Source organism: Diabrotica undecimpunctata, chromosome 1 (assembly GCF_040954645.1).
Source record: "Diabrotica undecimpunctata isolate CICGRU chromosome 1, icDiaUnde3, whole genome shotgun sequence".
NCBI classification, from domain to species: Eukaryota; Metazoa; Arthropoda; class Insecta; order Coleoptera; family Chrysomelidae; genus Diabrotica; species Diabrotica undecimpunctata.
Window position 1 is genome coordinate 120,872,193 of NC_092803.1, and position 21,050 is coordinate 120,893,242.

Below are 21,050 nucleotides of genomic sequence, written 5' to 3' on the forward strand. Positions count from 1 at the left end.
GGAAATTTCAGTTAACTTCGAAAACTCACTGGAGGCATATTGAAAACAGACACAGTCGTGTCTGTCTGTTTATATAAAATATAAATAAAATCACAATATTCTCTTCTTATATCACAGTTGAATTGAGATATATCAGCAGCAAATGCATCATGTAAGCGAACATTTTACGTAAAAGGATAACTGTGTGTGTTTTAGTGTTAAATAACCAGTTTAGAATAATCCCTACATCGTGTGCTTCTTAAAAATTTACAAAATATTATTTTTCGCAGCTAAAAAAGCCATTATGAAGAGATGCATGCCTAGAATAAAAGAAGTCATTGCCGATCATCCCTTTTTTATGTGTCTTGCATCGAAAGAAAATGCCGAAAATGGAGACACTTCGTTACTATTATTATTTAGCGGAAGAATCGGGCGACCTGTTTAAATAATTTAGAACTTACTAGTAGAGTACGTAAAGTTTTTCTGTATTATTGACTGCTTGTATAATTAAAAAAAATGGACAAACGTGTTTGAAGTGAATAAAATAGTTGGGCTATAGTGTCATCTTCCTTAATTTTTATTATCGTCCACTTATCGATTAGAATTATAGATTTAGGCGATTGTCTTAGTTGGCAGTGAAAATGTTTGACATGATTTTTCCAGCTGAGCAAATGCAAAGTTGCTGATAAACATTTTTTGGCGCGTATTTTTGCTGGCATTCATTCGTAATTGATCGGAATTGAAAAATTGCGAAAACCAGCTTTTCTGAAATATCTTATGATGCTAAAGTATTAGAATATCTATATAATGGTAGTTTGACTGCAATGTGGAAATTTCAGTTAACTTCGAAAACTCACTGGAGGCATATTGAAAACAGACACAGTCGTGTCTGTCTGTTTATATAAAATATAAATAAAATAGCAATATTCTCTTCTTATATCACAGTTAAATTGAGATATATCAGCAGCAAATGCATCATGTAAGCGAAAATTTTACGTAAAAGGATAACTGTGTGTGTTTTAGTGTTAAATAACCAGTTTAGAATAATCCCTACATCGTGTGCTTCTTAAAAATTTACAAAATATTATTTTTCGCAGCTAAAAAAGCCATTATGAAGAAAAGCATGCCTAGATTTAAAGAAGTCATCGCTGATCATCCTTTTTATATGTGTCTGGCATTAAAAGAACATGCCGAAAATGGAGACACTTCGTTACAATTATTATTCAATGGAAGAATCGGGCGGCCTGCTTAGAACTTGAGTAAACCGTGTTAGTTACATATATATGAGAAAGTATGTATATTTTGTTGGTTCTGAGTTTGTAAAACGTATTTATATTAACACTGCTTGTATAAATAAAAAATAAGGATAAACGTGTAGAGTGGATTATACAATTGGATCTAGAGTTATAGCTTGAAATCTGTAGTTTCTGGCATCTTTAAAAAAATTTCGAAATACACAATAGATATCATAATATACAAAATATGTTGGGCATTAGTTAACTTTAATATTAATAAAGTATGTAAACTGTAATTTGTTAAACAAAATTAGAAACTTCGTAGACGTATCTAAGCAAAAAGCCGTAACATATGAAATATATAGGCCAGTTCACAACTTTGCATTATAAGTAGTAAATAAAATACCACCACTTGTAGCGACTCCTCGGTTGTTTTGTCCTTTTGTACTTATAATTACACGTTAATGAACGGAATATAATCACACTGTCATAAAGAACGGAATATCGAAATACTCGATAAAATTGTTACCCTCAAATTGGACACACCATGGATGTATGTCTTAGATGAACTATAAACCAAGTTTGTAGACTCTACGTCCTCTCTATCGGGAGTTATCTTGTAACTTTAGTCTCTAATATTATCCTCATTTTCATCATATTTATCATCATAATTCTCTTTGCCGTTATCCCCATGCGGAGTCGGCTTCCCCTATTACATTTCTTTTAAGTTTCTATCTGAGTCATCAATCACCTTTAGCGACAAGTTCTGCCTAACCATCTCCCCCTGGTCTTCTTTGGTCTTCCACTCCTACTTCTCCTAGGAATCCGCAGATCAGAAATTCTTCGTCTTAGGTGATTAACGTCTCGACGTTGCACATGCCCAAACCATCGTAACCTATGCTCTCTCACTTATTTGTTAAATTTGTTATTTATATTTTCATTCAGGTGTTTATTCTAATAGATATTCGTATATATTTCTATGTAATTATTGATATACCGTGTTTATTGTAAAAAGGCGCTGACGTGATTTTTTGGATATATTTTAATGTGTGAAATGAGATTGATAATGAGTTTGAAAAGTTGAGCTTATTTGCTTTTCTGCAAAATGGTTATTAAGGACACTTAAAGAATTTAAAAATATATGGCTGTCCTCATATTACAAGAGTATCAAGTAACAGGATAATTTGTGTTAATGTTAAATAACAGTTACATGCTTAATATTTAACTTAGGATAACACCTATACCGTGTGTGTGCTGAAATCTCACATCATGTTATGTTTCGCAGCTCTAACCATTATGAAGAGACGCATGCCTAGAATAAAAGAAGTCATTGCCGATCATCCCTTTTTTATGTGTCTTGCATCGAAAGAAAATGCCGAAAATGGAGACACTTCGTTACAATTATTATTTAGCGGAAGAATCGGGCGACCTGTTTAAATAATTTAGAACTTACTAGTACAGTACGTAAAGTTTTTCTGTTTTATTGACTGCTTTTCTGTTTAAAAAAATGGACAAACGTGTTTCAAGTGAATAAAGTAGTTGGGCTACAGTGTCATCTTCCTTAATTTTTATTATCGTCCACTTATCAATTAGAATTATAGATTTAGGTGATTGTCTTAATTGGCAGTGAAAATGTTTGACATGATTTTTCCAGTTGACGTGACAATACAGAATTGGTCAAGACTGCTTGCATCCATAATTCCTAAGTCTTCTGAATTTATTCGGGATATACTATAGACATAATACAGTTTAGTCCATAGTTCTTTACCCGTACGGCATTATTTAAAGCATCCGAAATAAGTCGGAAATTTACTCCATGCAACAACAAATGACAGAAAGTGGCTACGATCACGGATTATATTATAACATTTGACGTTATCAAAATTTTGGTGCAAAATTACAGCTACGTTTGAAGTAGCTTAATAAATTCTTTCAAACTCAAAAATTTTGAACGTATGTTTTTCGTTTCTCATATTTCATTTTCATCGCTTTCAAAATCTGAACTGAAATCTACAATGTTAATTATTTCAGGTTCGATATTAATATTACACATATTTTCTTCTCTAATAAACCAGTGTTCAAATAATTTGATAATATGTTCTACACACTTTGCCCAGGCAACATCGTTACACTTTTGAATTGCTTTCTTCCACAATCTTAAAACATGTTCATCTGTATATCCATCTTTGCCAATAAATTATGTATTATAGTAAGTCTTAAAATCTGCCTATACTAATTCGATAGCATTAAAATCTGCTATAAATCTGACAATATATATTTTCTTGTCGATTCATCTTGGCCAATAGTAACAATTCTGGTTTTAACTGATGTTTATTAAAATTAACATTGCATTTTTTCAACCAATCTATAAACTCTGATTTTAGCGGAAGGTTGTTTATTCATTATTTTACTATGGTAGAGTGTGTTGTCCATAACAATCAAAGATGGGTGTTCTAAATTAGGAAGTAATTGTGTGCTTGTCCATTTAGTAAATATTGTACTATTCATTTCACCGTGATAATCTGCAGTCAAGGATTTGTAACCAAATAACAAACTGGCGTCTGAAATAAAACTTTTTACTGAACCGGCATGAACCACAATAAATCTTTTTCCATCATAAAAATCTGGTTTACGTACACTTCTGCTGTTGTCATACTGCCATGACATCATTTTATTTTCCCTAGAAAAAATTCACGTTTCGTCTAAAAATACAACTTCTCGTGGATATGTACTATTTCTGTTTTCCATGTATTTACGCAAGAAACACGCTCGTTGTACTGCGATATGAGTTCTTTCAATGATCATCTTTATTAAATTTAAAGCCTAAATCTTTTAATAATCTTCTCAAGGATGTTTTACTTGTAGAAACAATTTCTTTAGCCTGCAGCTCATTGATCAACGCTTCACGGGTTTCACGTTTCTCTAAAAAGTTATTTATTTTAATATATTACTATAATATGTTAAGTCCTACTTGTAATTCTCAACAGAAAGTTCGAAATACAATATCTAATATGTACTATCCTATTATAGTACATATTAGATATTGTATTTCGAATTGCCATTTTATTGTCCTCAGGTAAATCAGTAGTTTTTCGTATATTGCCAAAAAGAAAAAGTTCCTAATTATAAATATTTTGTTATGTAATAAAGTTGGCAAATAAATAATAATAATATATATGCTTGTCATCATATAATAGTTCACATTTGAAAATTGTACATTTTGTACCTTTTGAACGAATGAGAACGGTTTCAACGGTCCTCATTCCTTTTTTCTAATTGAAAGTACTCGATTAAATTTAAATCGAGTTCTAGTGCTTGTGAGATAAGAGTATTTTCAGGCATAATCTTAAGAAATTCTAACATTTTCTTTTTGTCATTTCTTTTACTTTTGCGGAAACTTACACAAAATCATTCTTTAACTGTGTGAATGAGGTTAACTTTGTATGTAAATTAATGGCAAAATAAAATAGACTTACCATAAAGTTTCAAACTTCAATATAAAATTAGTTGTGAAAACAACTGTCTGTGCAAGCGTCTTTATTGTACCTTTTTCTTTTCGATATATTGAGTCCAGAGTGTTCATAAAAATAACATGTGTCTTTACTTAATAACAGGTGGTAGCTAGTTTGTCTTTAGTTTCATGCGTGAAAGACAATGATGCTAGATAAAAAGTATGTGTTTTATCTCGCCAGGTATTAATGACGCACGGGTAAAGGACCATAGACTCAACTGTATCTATCGGCATCTTAGTCGTTTCTTAAACTTAATATCACTAAATATAAACAGTGATGTTGGGCAATCACCTGGCTAGCCCAACCTATTTTCCATGTTGCACTTGTAATACAGGCCAGTTCGACAGCGTAAATAGAACGGTGTCTAAACTCTACTACTAACAACAATAATAATATCGTAAAACCAAAAGTTGCTTTTAAATACTACATCTATGAAACATAATTTCTACTGACTCTACAGGGTCGCACAAAAGGTTTTTATTGTTAACTCACGCGTATTGTTTATTTGACATTGTACTGTATCACGCAATGTTTTTGGTTATTACGATGTTATTTCCAAGCTTCTGTATTAATAAAGAAATGTAACCTGAAACAAACCCGCGTGAGATATTCCACAATATAATCCCTTCGCCTTTTCTACGCAGATTTTTTTTGTAAGGATATTTGGGCTTATGCCTTCTGAAATTCTGTAAATTATGATCATCATTTAGAATTCACTACCATTCCTTTCTACCCTTCTTTTTCCTTGGCGTTATGTATGATTATGATTATGGGAGTATGATTTATCTTGAGCTACATAAATTGTACTATGTACGAATTAGTACAGTAGATACTTTTTTCAACATATTAGAGTTATACCGTGACTTCTATTACACATTTTCTTAGGGTATATTATTTTGTTGTACATATTTTTTTTTCTTGATAATATGAAGTTCTGTAAATGAGCTAGTTACTACGTAAATATTGTTTTTCTTCTTCTTTTCGAATTTTAGTCAAATTGTTTGTTTTGTCTTCGAACGCCCGATCCATTCGAACTTAGGCTCATCTCTTTTCGTAAACAGCCAACGTTCTGATGGAACAGCCAGTGATTCTCATCACTTCTTCTATTCTTTGGGTAATTCGATTGTTGAATGCAATGTTCATTTCATTATTTTCTTATTTTTAGTACGTTACTATCTATTAGGAGTATTTTTTAGATTATTCTAGGTCTCATTTTTTTGTTTCCAGTAAGTAGTCTTTCGTTTTTTGATGCTTCTTGTCTTGTAGATTCTTGATTTGGTTCATAGCTCATTATTATTAAGAATATTTAAGAACCCCACATTTCCTTAATGATTAAGATATTTATTTTGGGGACAGGGGCGAGGTTTATTAATAGATAATAAAGGTCTTTAAATTTCAGATTATGTCGGGTCATTAGATACTCCCTTTTATAGCGGTTTATTTTTTAAATAAATCCGGTCATCATTGATTGCATATGTTCTCTATACCAATGTTTAATTTCAGCATACTGGGATGGCTTTACATTATTTTGATTTGCACTCGAGTACTTTTCCCGCACTAGGGTAGACATTATTAACGAAGTCAAATTTGTTGTTACAACGTACAACCCAACTGGGATACAATTATTCTAGTTTTATAACTTACCATTATAGTTATACTACCAGGTGAAGGGGTTTTAATTTTACCTATTTTTGTAAGTGTCGTGTCTACACAAATATTGCGTTTTATGTAGATTTTTTTCTTTGAAAACTTAAAAATATGTCTGGTGCTGGCAAAGCCTTTTTGAAGCAATTTTAGTTCCTACTCCATTTTGTTTTTCAATAATTCCACACTTGGAACTGTCGCTGTTTAAGATCCATTGACCCACTCAAATCTCTAAGGAATGAGAATACTCGTATACGAGTAGAACAATAAACCAAGCACAATCTTAGGTTTTTACTAGCAGCTTTGCACTTCAATAAACGCTTGATTTGCTTATTAGTTTTTTATCAAATAGCTCAGCAAACTTGGTTGGTTTATATATCATTATAAATCACTTCTGCTTATGTGCTTAGGTCATCACTCCACCTCTGTCGGGGAAAGACAATCTCCAACGTTCTACCCGTGTTATATCTCAAACCATTCGCAACATTTTTTATTTTTAAATTAGATTAATAGGTTCATTTTATCTTTTTGTTTGTTTTTAATAACGGAGTTGTTTTCAATTACTGCTGTCCAAAATAGATGGCGGTTACGTGCATTTATCTTCTCCCAATGTAAAACATAAGTGAGTAGGGTTACCAGTTTGCGTTTCTGTCTATGCCAGGCTAATTGAGTGTCAATAACCTACTCAAAATCAGTACTTGACTAGCTCGCACACAAACGTTTGGACAGAAAATGATAAATCATGTCTTTCGGTACCCTCCTGTATAAAGACCAAAGGCTTCCTTGATAATGTATAGGTACTTTCCTGTTTTCTGTTTTTTTTTTCTTGCAGTTTTCGACATAGTTCAATAAAGTAGGTGAAGGATACTAATCATTTAGTTTTTGATATCTCTGATCTTCTCTTTCTTGTCTTCGTTCTATTTAACACTTTTTTGTCATATAACTCTCCGTCGTCTTCGACTTTCGCTCTCGGAATCTTCACAGTCTGATTGCTACTACCATGAGCCATGAATTACCATATACATAGTATGGTACACCATACTATACTATAACTTCTTTATTGGTTTTTTCTCTAGTTTTTAATAATCATTTTCTTACTTAGAACTTCTATTCATAGTTATGTAATTGGTTTGCTGTAAAGCCAATTTTTTTCCTTTACAGTAATAACAGCCATTTTAGTGTTGTCTGGTTTAGTGTATCTGTATAGGTGATCAAATCCTTGTATTTATATTCCTTTGAAAGTAGTGGGTAGGTATTATGTAAATATTTTAACAATTTAGTCAATAACGGGATATTTTGTACAGTAGTATCAGTATTTTAATCTTACCTGCACGCTTTCTATAACTAAACATATGAAATGCAAATAAATATATTAAAGAGTTTGTGTTTTAGGGGCCGCGATAAGAATGAAACGATCACTTACGCCTCAAACCAATTTTGTAGCGGATCATCCGTTTATAATACTACTTTGTGTTAAAGACATACAACTGCATCTTTTATTTAAAGGAAAAATCTTTCACCCTGTAGATAAATCACATCAAACGCGGGATGAATTGTAAAGCAAATTACTAATGGGATATATGTACTAGATAAAGGATTTCTTTAAACGTTTTGTCAATTATGAAGATAAAACATCAGAAAATTTATGACAGTCCTGAGAAATGGATAAAATAAGTTACCTTTTAGTCTGTGGTAGTCTCTGGTAAAATATGTGCCAGTGCTGACATAGTAAGTTTTGAAACGAAACAAATGATAAAGTAACCATTGTATTGTATCTTAAACCAATGTATTTTAAGTATAATAAACATTTTAATATTATTTTTGAGGTGTTAGTTAGCCTTTCCTTAACTACTTCCCAAAGATGAACATTTACTCTTGAATATAATATTAACCTAATCTTGATATAAGAGTATTGATTAATATTATCAATTAGTAGATTAGCAGTATTTTTTAAAACCATTTAGCAGATTTGTTTAAATACAATGTCTTACAACTGTAATCTAAAACTGCACAATTTTTTATTTTACCTTTTCACATGAAAACATGTAGTTATCATTGACCACACCACGTGACCACATCGACTGACACTAAATCCTAAGATACCCCTGAAACTTCAATTGAGATCGGGTGATTATCTATATTTTAACTAACCTTTAAGTCGTAATTTTTAGTTTATAATAATTAAAGAGTTGTTAACGTCATTTCGGTAAACATTATATATCTGCAGAATAAAGCTGGAAATTTTAAGATTAGTTTATATCCAATACACCGCTTAATGCAATCTTCTACACTGAAATTCAGTACGAGAATTGTTATAACAGGAAGTATTTTGGTTACGGTAATTGTTAATACTACCGATGTACACTACGCTTCACCTTACTCTGCTTTTTAACGATCACTTTTAACCTAACTATACAAAGATTTTTTCTTCTAAGTATTTGATATTTACAGTTAGGGTACTATGTAAAGAACTACTAAAGAACTACTATTATTGTGGTATGTATCAATGTAAATTTTGGAGTTAGGTTAGGTTCAATATGAGTGGGCGCTTAATCACCATTCCAGTCGATCTAAGAGCTCTATTGTAGCTCATATCTGGAATAAGGTTGTCCTTTCATCTCATCCTTTTTAATAAAGTTTATTATGGCCTCTGGTGACACTTCTACGGACTCGAGTTTATCATGCTCAAATGTATTGAGCCTTATTTTATCCAATGCTCGGCAGTTGCACAGAACGTGTTCCACCGTTTCGTCTTCAGCCTGGCACAATCGGCAATTCCCACTTTCTATCAATCCGATTATTTATGAGTCCATTGAGGCGACAGTGTCAAATTCGGAGACTTACGATATTTCGCAGATCACTACTAATCATATCTAGCAGATCTTGGAATCATCCTCAAAGGTTCAGAAAGGTTCCTGGCCTATGAATATTTCTCTTATCTCCCCCCTGGCAAGTAGGCCTACTTTTTCGTTCCCTTTAATACCAGTATGTCCAGGCACTCAGACAAGTTTTTCGATCGGAATCAAATTGTGTAAACAGTTCCAAATCCAAACTAACTTGGAGTCAATTCCAGTGCCTTTAATGCCAGATGACTATCAGATAAAATTTTTATATATCTCTGCCTGCAGTTCCTCTTTATTAGCTCCTGCGGACAAATCTCTATAGCATAAATTTCTGCTTGGTAGATAGTAGAGTGATTATCTTAGCTTTTACTAAGGCTTATCCTTGGTTTCCCTCCGTTTACTTCAGGTCCAACTGCTTCATTGGTTTTAGAGCCGTCTTTATAACTTGGGAGAATCTAACAAGTTCATTTTGGGAAAGTTAATAATTATTTGTGTGTTTTGAATTAATATTGAAAAGTTAAAATTCTGTATGTTGGGTAGGGGTGCTAATTATCTGTAGTTTGTTACTATTTACAGTATCGGCAAATTTAATGTACATACCCACAAACTGTTGTTGTGCTTGTTTTTACACATAATTATTCTTATTTAGGTGCCGTAGTGATGATGAGGATGGCCATGGTGTTTTCAGAGCCAGAAGAATTTTTTGCTGATCATCCTTTTATAGTACAACTGGTACATCAAACAAATTATGAGTCGCATATTTTGTTTAGTGGAAGAATTGCTAAACCAGAGCATTAAGCTTTCGATTGTAAAATTTATGTTAGTTTAAAATGTTATTGAATTTTCTTGATTTGCTGTATTCCAATATCTTCTAATATTTAATTATTATTATTAATTCTATATTTTAAACTATTTCCTGTGCTACAAATTTAATAAAAACTCTATTAAAACAGTCCCTTTGTTTAACCAATCGATTCCTTAACATCAATCTCTATCTCTGTCCTATTTAAACGGACGTCATTTTTGTGACTTTTTTAAAGAAGAAACATTTGTTAGTTACAAAAAGTCGCAATGTAAGGCGGATGTTCTAAGACTTCCCACATCATATACCCAACTAGAAAATTTTTCAAATCTAAAAGCAATAATTTTAATAAAAAATTCTGTCATTATCACTTTTTCTGTCAAATTTTGGGACCTTTAGGTTTGGAGATTGCGGATACTTGGGTCCGTTTTATATTTATACGATATTGTCGTGTACGACGTACGACCTTTTGTCTGAACTACACGGCGGAGATGTTTTCACAGTTACTTTATATAGAATTTTTCATACAAAAGTCAATTCACGTCATTCAAAATTTACGAAGTCAGAACCTCACAGCGTTGCTAAAACATCAGAATACTTAATAAGTGAGGAATTTTCAAAATGTCAACTATTTAAGAATACATTAGTCAATTGGAATTTTAAAATTATGAAAATAATAAAAATAAAATCATAAATTCCTTTTTTCACTTTTCAATAATGTGGAGATACGTTGTTAATCCATGATATAAAAGATCACATAAAAATGTGTAATTTAGCCACTAGCTCTCTAAGGCGTCTATTCAGTTGTTTTGGCATTTTTCAAACACAATCACAATACACAACAATAATTAGTTTTTAAATCTATTAAGCTATATTTAATATGTATTTATAAACACCTAAAACTGCAGTTTATTAAAGTTATATATTGCGAATTAAATTGATACACAAATGAAAAGAAATAAACAGAATTCGTACTATAAGATTGTAAATTATCATCAACTCTGTCGGCATTCTGGCCACACATCCAAATTTGAGTTTCATTTATACCCGTATCACTGGCTTACGATTGTTTAGTCTATTTATTTAACATGATTATTTTTTTGGATTTTAAACTTAAGAATGCCTAAGAATGCTTCGGTGTTACGTATTAATAACTCTCCTTTATGGCTTGGAAGCATGGACATTAAAACAAGTGCATCTAAATAAGTTGGCCGCCTTTGAATTTTGGTGTCACAGAAGAATCCTACGAATATCAAGGACTCAAAAAATATCAAACGCAGAAGTTACTAGAAGAATCAAAAGAAGAAAACTTAAGAACCTTGGCCATGTTATGAGAGGGCAAAGATACTCATTATTGCAGTTTATTATGCAAGGCAAAATTCGAGGAAATGTGAGAAGACGAATATCGTGGCTTAAGAACTTGAGGGAATGGTTTGAATGCAGTAGTGCAGAACTATTTAGAGCTACAGTCAACAGGGTCCTCATAGCCATGATGATTTCCAACCTTCGATAGAAGATGAAACTTAAAGAAGAAGAGAAACTTAAACAATGGTTGCATAAAATTTATATTATTAATAATAAGAAATTTTTTTGTATATTTCATCAATATTACTAATCAATATCACGGTTACGTTTTTCTTATTGTAATACCATGTTGGCGCCTATAAAAGATCCAACAGCTCCGTATGGGTGTCGTATTTTTATCTGCGTTAGGAAAATTTGAACTCTAAGGTTGATGTTATGGAAATTTTAGATACAAGTGATGTCAGTTTGTATAAATCGTGACGTAAAATGATTTTACTGTGAAAAATACTATAGTGTACTTTATTAGTTCAATGGAGCACAGTCAATTACTCTCGTGTAAAGGCGTTTAAAGAGATTAAAACAAAAGGTTTGTTATCGAAATGTCAAAATTAAAATATTAGATGATCTGATAAGTAACTTTGTTTTAAATAAAAAACATGTTTTGCCAGAAAATTTTTAATTTTATTTGATATAATCTCCTTTTATATCGCTAATAAAACATGTAATGAACTAATTAAACATCTAAGATCTAACAACATTACAAGAAAAACTAAATGCAAAATATGCAAGATCCTGATAAAACCTGTCCTTGTATATGGATCAGAGACATGGACACTGTCGAAAAGCGTTGAGAACCTATTAGGTGCAGAAGATATAATCTTGAACTATACACAGCATACAATGAACCCGAGATCATAACATCCATAAAGATCGGACGTCGGCGCTGGGTGGGCCATGTTGAACGGATGTTGGAGACTGAAACACCAAAACATATAATGAGGCAAACACCAGTAGGAAGAAGGTCAAAGGGAAGACCCAAACTTAGATACATGGAACAAGTGGAACAAGATCTGAAAACACTACGATTACCAACTGGAAAAACAAAGCAATGAACAGAACAGAATGGCGGAAAATCCTAGAAGAAGCCAGGACCCACAAAGGATTGTCGAGCTACTGATGATGATGATGAAATCTCCTTTTGGCTCAACACAACAATTTCAGCGATTTTCTAACTTATTTATGACGTCCAAATAATACGGTTCTGGAAGCTATACAAAATATTGGGTGGAATTTGTAGCTGAAATTGTCTAGTTTTGAAAAGCGTACTTGTGCAATCGAAAAGAAGCAGATTCAAAAGTTTTAGATCGTCTGTGATATGAAAGTCTAAATTAAGCGTTTTGAGGCATATTTCAAATGCCTCACATTTAATACCAAAACTCAAAACCGAAATTTCAGGCTATATGTTTTGAAGGTTAGGATCTAACAATGGAAATTTCATAATGAACGGTCAATGAAAGTGATAAATTTTGTTATTCTCATGGGAGTCGTAAGAAATGGCAAAAATCGCGCAACGTTTATCTATCTAACACCTTTACAAAAAATGACTTCAAATCCGGCAAAATACAAACATTGCATACAAAAGCTGCACTCTTCACCTTTTGTCGATAGGACAATCTGATCAAAAGATATCGAATTTTTACCGTCGAGTTCAAAATCACCGGTCGCTTCAAACGTTGTTTCTGAGAACGCTTCATTCTACACAAAAAGTGCCAATAAACATTTTTGTTTAAAATTATTCCAGCTACATTTTTTATTTGAAACATTTTTTTCTACGGTGTACACATTTTTGTTAAATCGATTTTTGTCGTATTTTCACCCTACAAGTAAACTTTTTTGCACCTTTTTTAGGGTCCTAAAATTTACATTCTCAGCAAAATTCAGCTGGATCGTATGATTTTTAGAGGTTCAGTGGCTTTTTGGCCTCGGATGACTGGAGTATCTTGAATTATAATACGACGAAAAGTAAACGCTGTCAATTTAAGATCTAGAATACTTACACGTCTGCATTAATCCCAGGAATATTTCAATCAGAACGTTTTCCCTATCAGAACCGAAAATGCTTCTAATAGTTATGGTAAATGGTAATAGGATAATCAGAGTGACGAACTTACATTTTTTTCAAGGCACCAAGAATATAAGAAACAGTTCAATGGTCGGGACCCATAAAGTGAATGTAAGATTTAAGTTTCATTAACAACACTAGACAGACAAAAGGGTAGCCCAAGAATGTGGTCAGAAGAAGACACTTTTGTAAAAAGTTAGAAGGCGTAAAAAATTTAAATTGAAAAAGTAATACGGCAAATAAGAGAAATAGCAAAAAATTGCAAGCGTTCATGGAACAAGAAATTCAGCTAATCTGTATACGAATGTGATTCACTTTTTTTGGTGTGGTATTCATTGTTTTGGCGTGAGTCATATGACATTGAAACTTCTTTAATGCAATAACAGACTATTAACTATTTTTACCGAATAATTAATTACATTCATAGACCGTATTAAATGTTTTAAGGTCACCACTAACTTAATAAATTTAAACCTACTATACATGAACCATGCGTTTTAAAGCATTTTTGGTTTAAAAAGTGGATCGATTACATTGATCAATCAAACTGTAAATCTCTTTTTAATTACTAGTTGAAATGATTTAGTTGTTAGTTACACTTTTTCTTTTATTTATTTTACAATCCCCTATGACTTTTTCAAAAGTCGCGATTATTTCATCCTTCCTTAATTAATTTTGTTTGTTTTCTCTTTAATGTTCTCTATATTCATTTTAATATATATGTTTTTTCAAAATCATGATACTTGGGTTATTTTTTTCATTTAGTATATGATTTTTGCCTTTCTTTTATAGTTGTTCTAATAAGTATTTATAAATACTAAACAGTGTCCAATGAATGGATATGTGAGAATAACAAAACAAAAACTTAAGAAATCGTCACACATTGGTACATATTTACTAATTAACTTGTGAACATTGCTTTAAAGGTTCTAGTGCAAAATTACACTGATTTTAAAAAATTAGCACTATTGCACAATCAATTATTTGAACTCCAAACATAATCAACTTCAAACAAATCATTCTTTTCTCCAAATTATCTTAGCCAGAAATTATTATAATATACACCAACCAATGTCTAAGGATATATCCAAAAAGTTTAAGTAATGAAATTATTATTCCTAAGAAAAGTATTATTTTTTTGCAATATTTGCTAGAAAGTTATATTTAATTGTAACTCTTACATTTTTTACCTTTTACTTTAGTGTTTTTGATAAAAAACATTTATTTCTATATTTCCCCAAATCATACTAAACAAATCATCTAATATCTAACAAAAACGTTCACTACTTGGTATGACCCGCACAGTTGTTAAGTACAGGCCTGCAAATTATATAATTATATTCATATCTAATATTAGGTGCTCAATTTGGTTTTTCTTAATTACAACCCAGTCCCTTTGTAAAAAATCAGTTCGTCGTTTTTATTTAAAAAAAGATTCTGACTCATCACTCGCTTCTGAAGCCAAACTTATACCATGATCAATTGGTTTTATGTCTGGATATTGTGCTGGGTTGGGAAAACATCGTTATCCTGTTCAGTAAGAAAATTCCTAACTGTATAAGCTACAATAAAACAAGCGTTATAATGTATCAGAAGAATTTGAAAAACTGCAAGACACTGCTAAGGAACCGCAACAGGTTCAAATGAATATGGACTCCATATGCCTCCTCCTCATTCTTTGAGCCCTTATCATAGCGTGGGGACATTCTAAATATTGTTAGCTTGCTGCCTATTGGCTGTGATCCTGTGCCATATGGACGGCATCATGTAGGTATTTTCCCACCAGAGTTTTCATTTGGTCTGCCAATCGTGTTGGAGATCTTTCTCTTGGTCTTCGACCTTCTACCTTTCCTTCTACTACCAATAGTTCCATGGTCCCTGTTCTTCTAGATATGTGGCTGAAGTAATTTAGATATGCTTGGTTTATTTTTTTAATAGCCTGTCTTTTTTATGAAGCTCTTTCAGAATTGACAGGATATTTCGATGTTATGTCCAGGACACGCGTAGAATTCTTCTATAGACCCACATTTCGCAGGATTTGATCTTACTTGTATCGATTTTTTATTAATTAATTAATACCATATATGCAAGTATATTCAAAATACTCCAAAGTAAAACGTGATCAGTTCTTTCTCCAATACTAATAACACCAGATATAACAATACTACCAAGATAACTGTGGACACAATTAGTTTCTTTCTAGCTTCTTAATTCCCCGTTGATATTGAAGGAACATTGTAGACATCTTGTGATATTTTGACTATTACATCATGGACAAGTGCAATACAAAAACTAACTGGTGATCAATTGGATGTTTGTTGCTTCTGGTTTAAAAAGGGTTAAAACAGTCGTGGATTGAGGTTGTAAGTTTTTCTCGGCCTAAATCTCTCGTGTGTACATTTTTGAAACATGATCGTTGCTAAGGCCTGACACTTCCTAAATTTCCAAACCAAACAGAGTCTGCTTGTTGGGTGACATTCACGTCACTCGTAATATTTCTTCTTAGGTTAAATATATTGTTGCTATGATGTTTACAATAACGCTAAATATGTTTATCTTACATAAACTTGTATAAAAGTTATTGGTTTTGCTGATAAGGCCGCAAAATAAGTATTTACAGAAAATTTTTGATTAAGATATTTTTATCTTCAGTTTAGCCAAATACCTACGAAAATATATTAAAATTTTAATAATTTTCTTAAAAAATAATACGGTTATTAAAATTTTGGAAATTATTCTTTAGACTTGGTCTGTATAATTGCAATATATTACTTTAGTACCATTCTTTGTGCTGAAATATCTGTCGAGATTTATTTCATAATCAAAGTTATTTAGGTGTTTTATTCGTATATCGTTTGTGATTTCATTAGTTATAAAATCTCGAAGTGACTAGCACACCTAACGCGTCTAAAGATGATATAACAAATTAAAACCCCCTCTTTTTACTAACAGGTATTGAAATAGAACCTAGATGTCACTTCGAACCCGATGAATTCACAGCAGATCACCCCTTCCTTCTAGCTATAGTTACTAGAAGCAATCATCAAGGTCAGGGGCTCGATAGTATTTTATTTACGGGAAAAATCGATTTTCCCCTACACTAAGGTAATTAACAGCATGTTTGTTGGGATGTGCATGTCGATTTAGGTACCTTCCACTGATTGGTCTGTTTAGAAATACACACATACACCTATACACATTCACACACTTGGTTATAAAAGTGCAGAACGTTTTTCTTCAATGATATTGAATAGTAGTGGAATGATAATTGCAAACAGTATTAAGTGTAACTATGGAGTTAGTTTAAAAACAATAAAACTAATATAAATATTAATATGGCATAAATGATGTGGCAATAAAAGGCAAAGCATTAATATGGCCAAATGATGGCATAAAGTGATGAGAGGGGAAAAATACGCATTATTACAACTTATTATGCAAGGCAAAATCCGAGGAAAGCGAAATGTGGTGGCAGTAGTGCAGAACTTTTTGGAGCGGCAGTCAACAGAGTCCGCATAGCCATGATGATTTCCAACCTTCGATAGAAGATGGAACTTAAAGAAGAAAGAATAGCATAAATAATAGTGTCCAGATACACAGTTCGTGTATCAATCATGTGAAATCTTGTAAATCTCATAAATTTTATATATCGTAGAAGAATTTTTGGAGCAAAGCAAATATAGGTATATAAAAAGGAATGAGAAGTAACACAAACTTATTTGAATTGTACTATGAAGCATCGTTGTTAGACAGTTTTTTTAAAAAGAGAAGGCCGTAGAGTTAGGAGCAGAAAGTGAGAGTAGTATAAAACAAATATAAATATATATAAAGTTTGTTTAACAGAAAATGGTTGACTTCAATTAGTGCGGTCGTAAATATTATTAAATTTATCTGACTTGGCCCATTGTTAAGACCTTGTACCTCAGGTAAACCATTGTTACCTGAAACCGAGCCTTTTATACTATTATCGGTTAACCCAGGATGTTTATAGTTGATACTAATTGAAGTCAACCTTTTACTGCTAAACAAACTTTACATAAAACAAGTAATTGTACTTCATACTTTTAATGGTATATTTTACTCGGGGTATATAGGTCGTAGTCTGGAATTGTTTCTTCCTAATGGATCCTCTGCAACTGTGACAAACATTGGAAAAGGCTATGCCTATGCTATAGACCTAAACTCTTGTCGCTGCTCTGTTCAATCACTGATAATCTCTGATTAGTATTAAAGGCAATGTCGGAAGGGACGTAGGTGTAAATCGTGCTACTGCGGTCATTCACTATGATCGGAGAGCAGCTATACGACGTTACGTCTACGCTCGCTCCCGCATCGTTTGTGGTAGTATCTGCCATAGTTGCAGACAAAACTTTACGAATAAATAAGTTCAGACCACAGTCTACAAACCCCGATTACAATCTACTATTATAAAACACTAACCGGACGCCATTTTTGACTCTATACTTATTAATAAATAGCTTAACAATGACAAAAACAAGATTTTATAGGAAATAATCCAAGTACATGGTACATGTTGTTTGGAAGAGCCTACTGTTAACGTTAATGACCATAACTAGTTGATATAAAAAAAGAAAATAAATAATAAATATTCAGGAAAAAACTAATTAGAGAAAAGGATTAATAATAGTAATGAACGTGCGACATGATATGAGATAATATTGATGAAACCTTAGCAGATGCTCCTAACGTGCTTGGGAGATTGGCTATTTATTTTAAAGGATTCCTTAACATAAACCATACTAAACAATTAAATATGCCTACTGGATTATGACACCATCGTGCTGAATCAATCAATGCCGAAACAATGCCCCATGTGAATATCTGAATTAAATCGAGGCCCCCAGAAATTAAGAAGAATCGATAGAACTAGGAATTCGACAAAAACTTGTAAACGTCACTAATATGATGCTAACAAAAGTAAAAATCAAGTCACGGTGGTTCTATTCACTCTATAATGATCGAAATATAGTACAACGTAACATTCTGACAATACATCAACAGAAAACTTTGACAATCTAAACTCTAAACCGTCCACATGTTTTCAAATTTTGCAAGAATTTGGTGGTACATTGATTGGCCTGTCTGTGTAGAATTAGTAAATGAACACACAAAAACAAACAATATAAAGTTGATTGCATTGAAATAGAAGCTTTTAGCTAAGTACCTATGTACCTAATTATTGACTGAACTAGGTATTTTGTGACTGGGTAAAAGTAGCAGTAGTTAATGCCGAAACACGTGTCCGAGTTGTCCTACATTCAACGCTGTATGTAATGTTGTTAAGCTTGATTAAATAACCAACGTACTAGGTAATAACATTACCTTCTTCAGTTTATATAAACTTCAGACATAAAAACGACCAGAGGACGTCAATAGTTAAAATAATACCTTAGTCATACAACAAGAATGCTGTGAAAATATATGATCAGCACTATTATATCTAACATTGTTCTAGATATTCTAGAATATTGGACCTCATGCGAACATAGATTATGGTTCAGATTTAGGCAACCAATAACGTATTATATATATATATATATATATATATATATATATATATATATATATATATATATGTATATATATAAAACTCTTAATTTTCACTAACCCCTATTGTTTAATAGCCATATTAGTGTCACATAATTAATTTTCATACTCCTCCGAGACGGCACGACCGATTTTTATTAAATTGTATATTTATATTCGGTAAGTCTGAGAATAGGTCGTAAGATAGTTTTCATACTTACCACTAAGTGATAAGGGTGATTCACCCCAAACATTTTTTAAAATTTTTTGGATAATATCTTTTTTTTTATGATTTGGCATTAGACAATACTAATCCTAAATTTCACCCTTCTATCACTAACTCCTATGTTTTAATAGGCATATTAGTAATTTATTTATTTTAACCCTGGTCGATAACTGATCAATTATCACTAGATTAATTATCCCCCCAGGCGTCCACCAATGTCACTTCTTACCCAGTAAACAGCACGAAGTAGGGATGAGAACTAGCCGGTCTCCTGCCTCTCTCATACATTAAGCCTCCTCTCACTCCGAACACTCTATACCAAGTATATATCAGTTTTAAGCCAGTATTATGTTTTATGCATCGAGCGTAATAATGACGTTTACAATAATTATCATTTTACCTTCTCGGTGTAATTCTCAAGTAAATTTATTATCAATTTGCTGAGCCTAGCTTATTCAGCGTGTTTCTCTGAAAATAGCTCACCAGTTCAAAAACCATAATTGGACGAGTAATATTGGCGACAAAAAATGCATATGTCGATGATCTGAATGCGACCATTCTGAATTTTCTTCCAGGAAAGTAGTTTTCCTTAAAATCAGTTCGACACTGATTCAATATATCAATGGTTATGGATGGTTATGGATCAATATATGGATGGTTAGAAATCAATTTGACGTAGTCAACTACAATAAACAAATCACAAAGCCAACCGTTGGAAGTTTGCGAAAATAACTTAGGAGTTTCTATGTTTCGCGCAGGGACTATTATTATTGGTGTCTCGGAAAACCGTCATCGTTGTATATATTTATGGAACGCAAAAAAATATAATGTTTACCAGAAAGCATTAAATTAACATCATCAGGGTACACACTTGTCTAGTTATAGTTTTTGAATCATCTACGTCTGTAGGTTCTTCGTTATACACAACTCCTTTTAGATAGCACTATACAAAAAAAATCTAAGGGTGATACCACAGACGATCTTGGAGACCATCGGTGATCCGTTAGTTCTAATCCATCTGTTTGTAAATGAAGCATTAAGGTTATTGATTACAATACCTTCTTACCATGGTCTTGTTACCATACCATAACTCCTCTTTCATGTAAAGTTATTTTACAGTAACAAAGCTAATTTTTCAAAAACTTCAGATATCTCTAATCATTTAAATATTCTTCAAAAAATATGAACCTATTAAACGTCCAATAAATAACCCACACTAAACATTAATTTCCCATCCAGTTTGAAAGCGAGTTTCCCTTAACCAGTCCGAATTTCTCACTGACCAATAATGGAAGTTCTAGCGATTTACAATCCCATTATTATGGAAACCAGCTTCATAACTCCATAAAATTCTAGTTAAAAAGTCATGGGTGTCTTGCATCATCACTTGCATTATGGCGATGAAGGTTAGTCTTCGATCCAAATAGGTGGGTTGCAATTTATGAACCAAGCACAGTTTAAATGGATGGCAATAGTAGTTTTTTAAAATCCTTCGAACTGTGGTTGAAGACACTTTAGTTTCTGCAGAAATTGACCTTATGGACATGTGTGTATTAATCGTTACATATGCTAAAACATTCACCAAGTTTTGTGCGGTCTGTATTGGTTTGGCAAGAACTATGTTTACCGTTTGGAAATGAACCTTGCCATATCTTCTACTCAACCATAGCAAAAGTTACATAAAACGAAAGTGTCATTCTTTCGAAAAAGTGTTCCTTATGTAAGAATTGAACATTTCGAGCATTTTTCCATGATACATTCGCCATGAATCAACAATATATCTAGGTATTCATTAGGTGAATAGGAAAGGCATTTTTACTACTGTATAAACTCAT

At 32.3% G+C, this 21,050-nt stretch overlaps 1 protein-coding gene across 34 annotated transcripts in view; it reads left to right on the forward strand.

Moving 5' to 3' along the window:
- Positions 1–21,050, forward strand: part of LOC140431103 (leukocyte elastase inhibitor-like) — a 228,099-nt gene that overhangs the window by 64,892 nt on the left and 142,157 nt on the right. For 2 of the 34 annotated variants that reach the window (XM_072519077.1, XM_072519079.1), the window contains exon 4: positions 16,395–16,547. The exons of 27 other annotated variants lie outside the window; for them this stretch is intronic. In XM_072519077.1, coding sequence (XP_072375178.1) covers positions 16,395–16,546 — 152 coding nt within the window. In that variant the 3' untranslated portion in view covers position 16,547. Of the gene's footprint in view, positions 1–269; positions 440–1,076; positions 1,254–2,499; positions 2,667–7,762; positions 8,189–9,862; positions 10,167–16,394; positions 16,548–21,050 lie in introns of those variants that run through there. 5 more of the 34 variants (XM_072519033.1, XM_072519081.1, XM_072519057.1 and 2 more) reach the window with 5 other exon arrangements.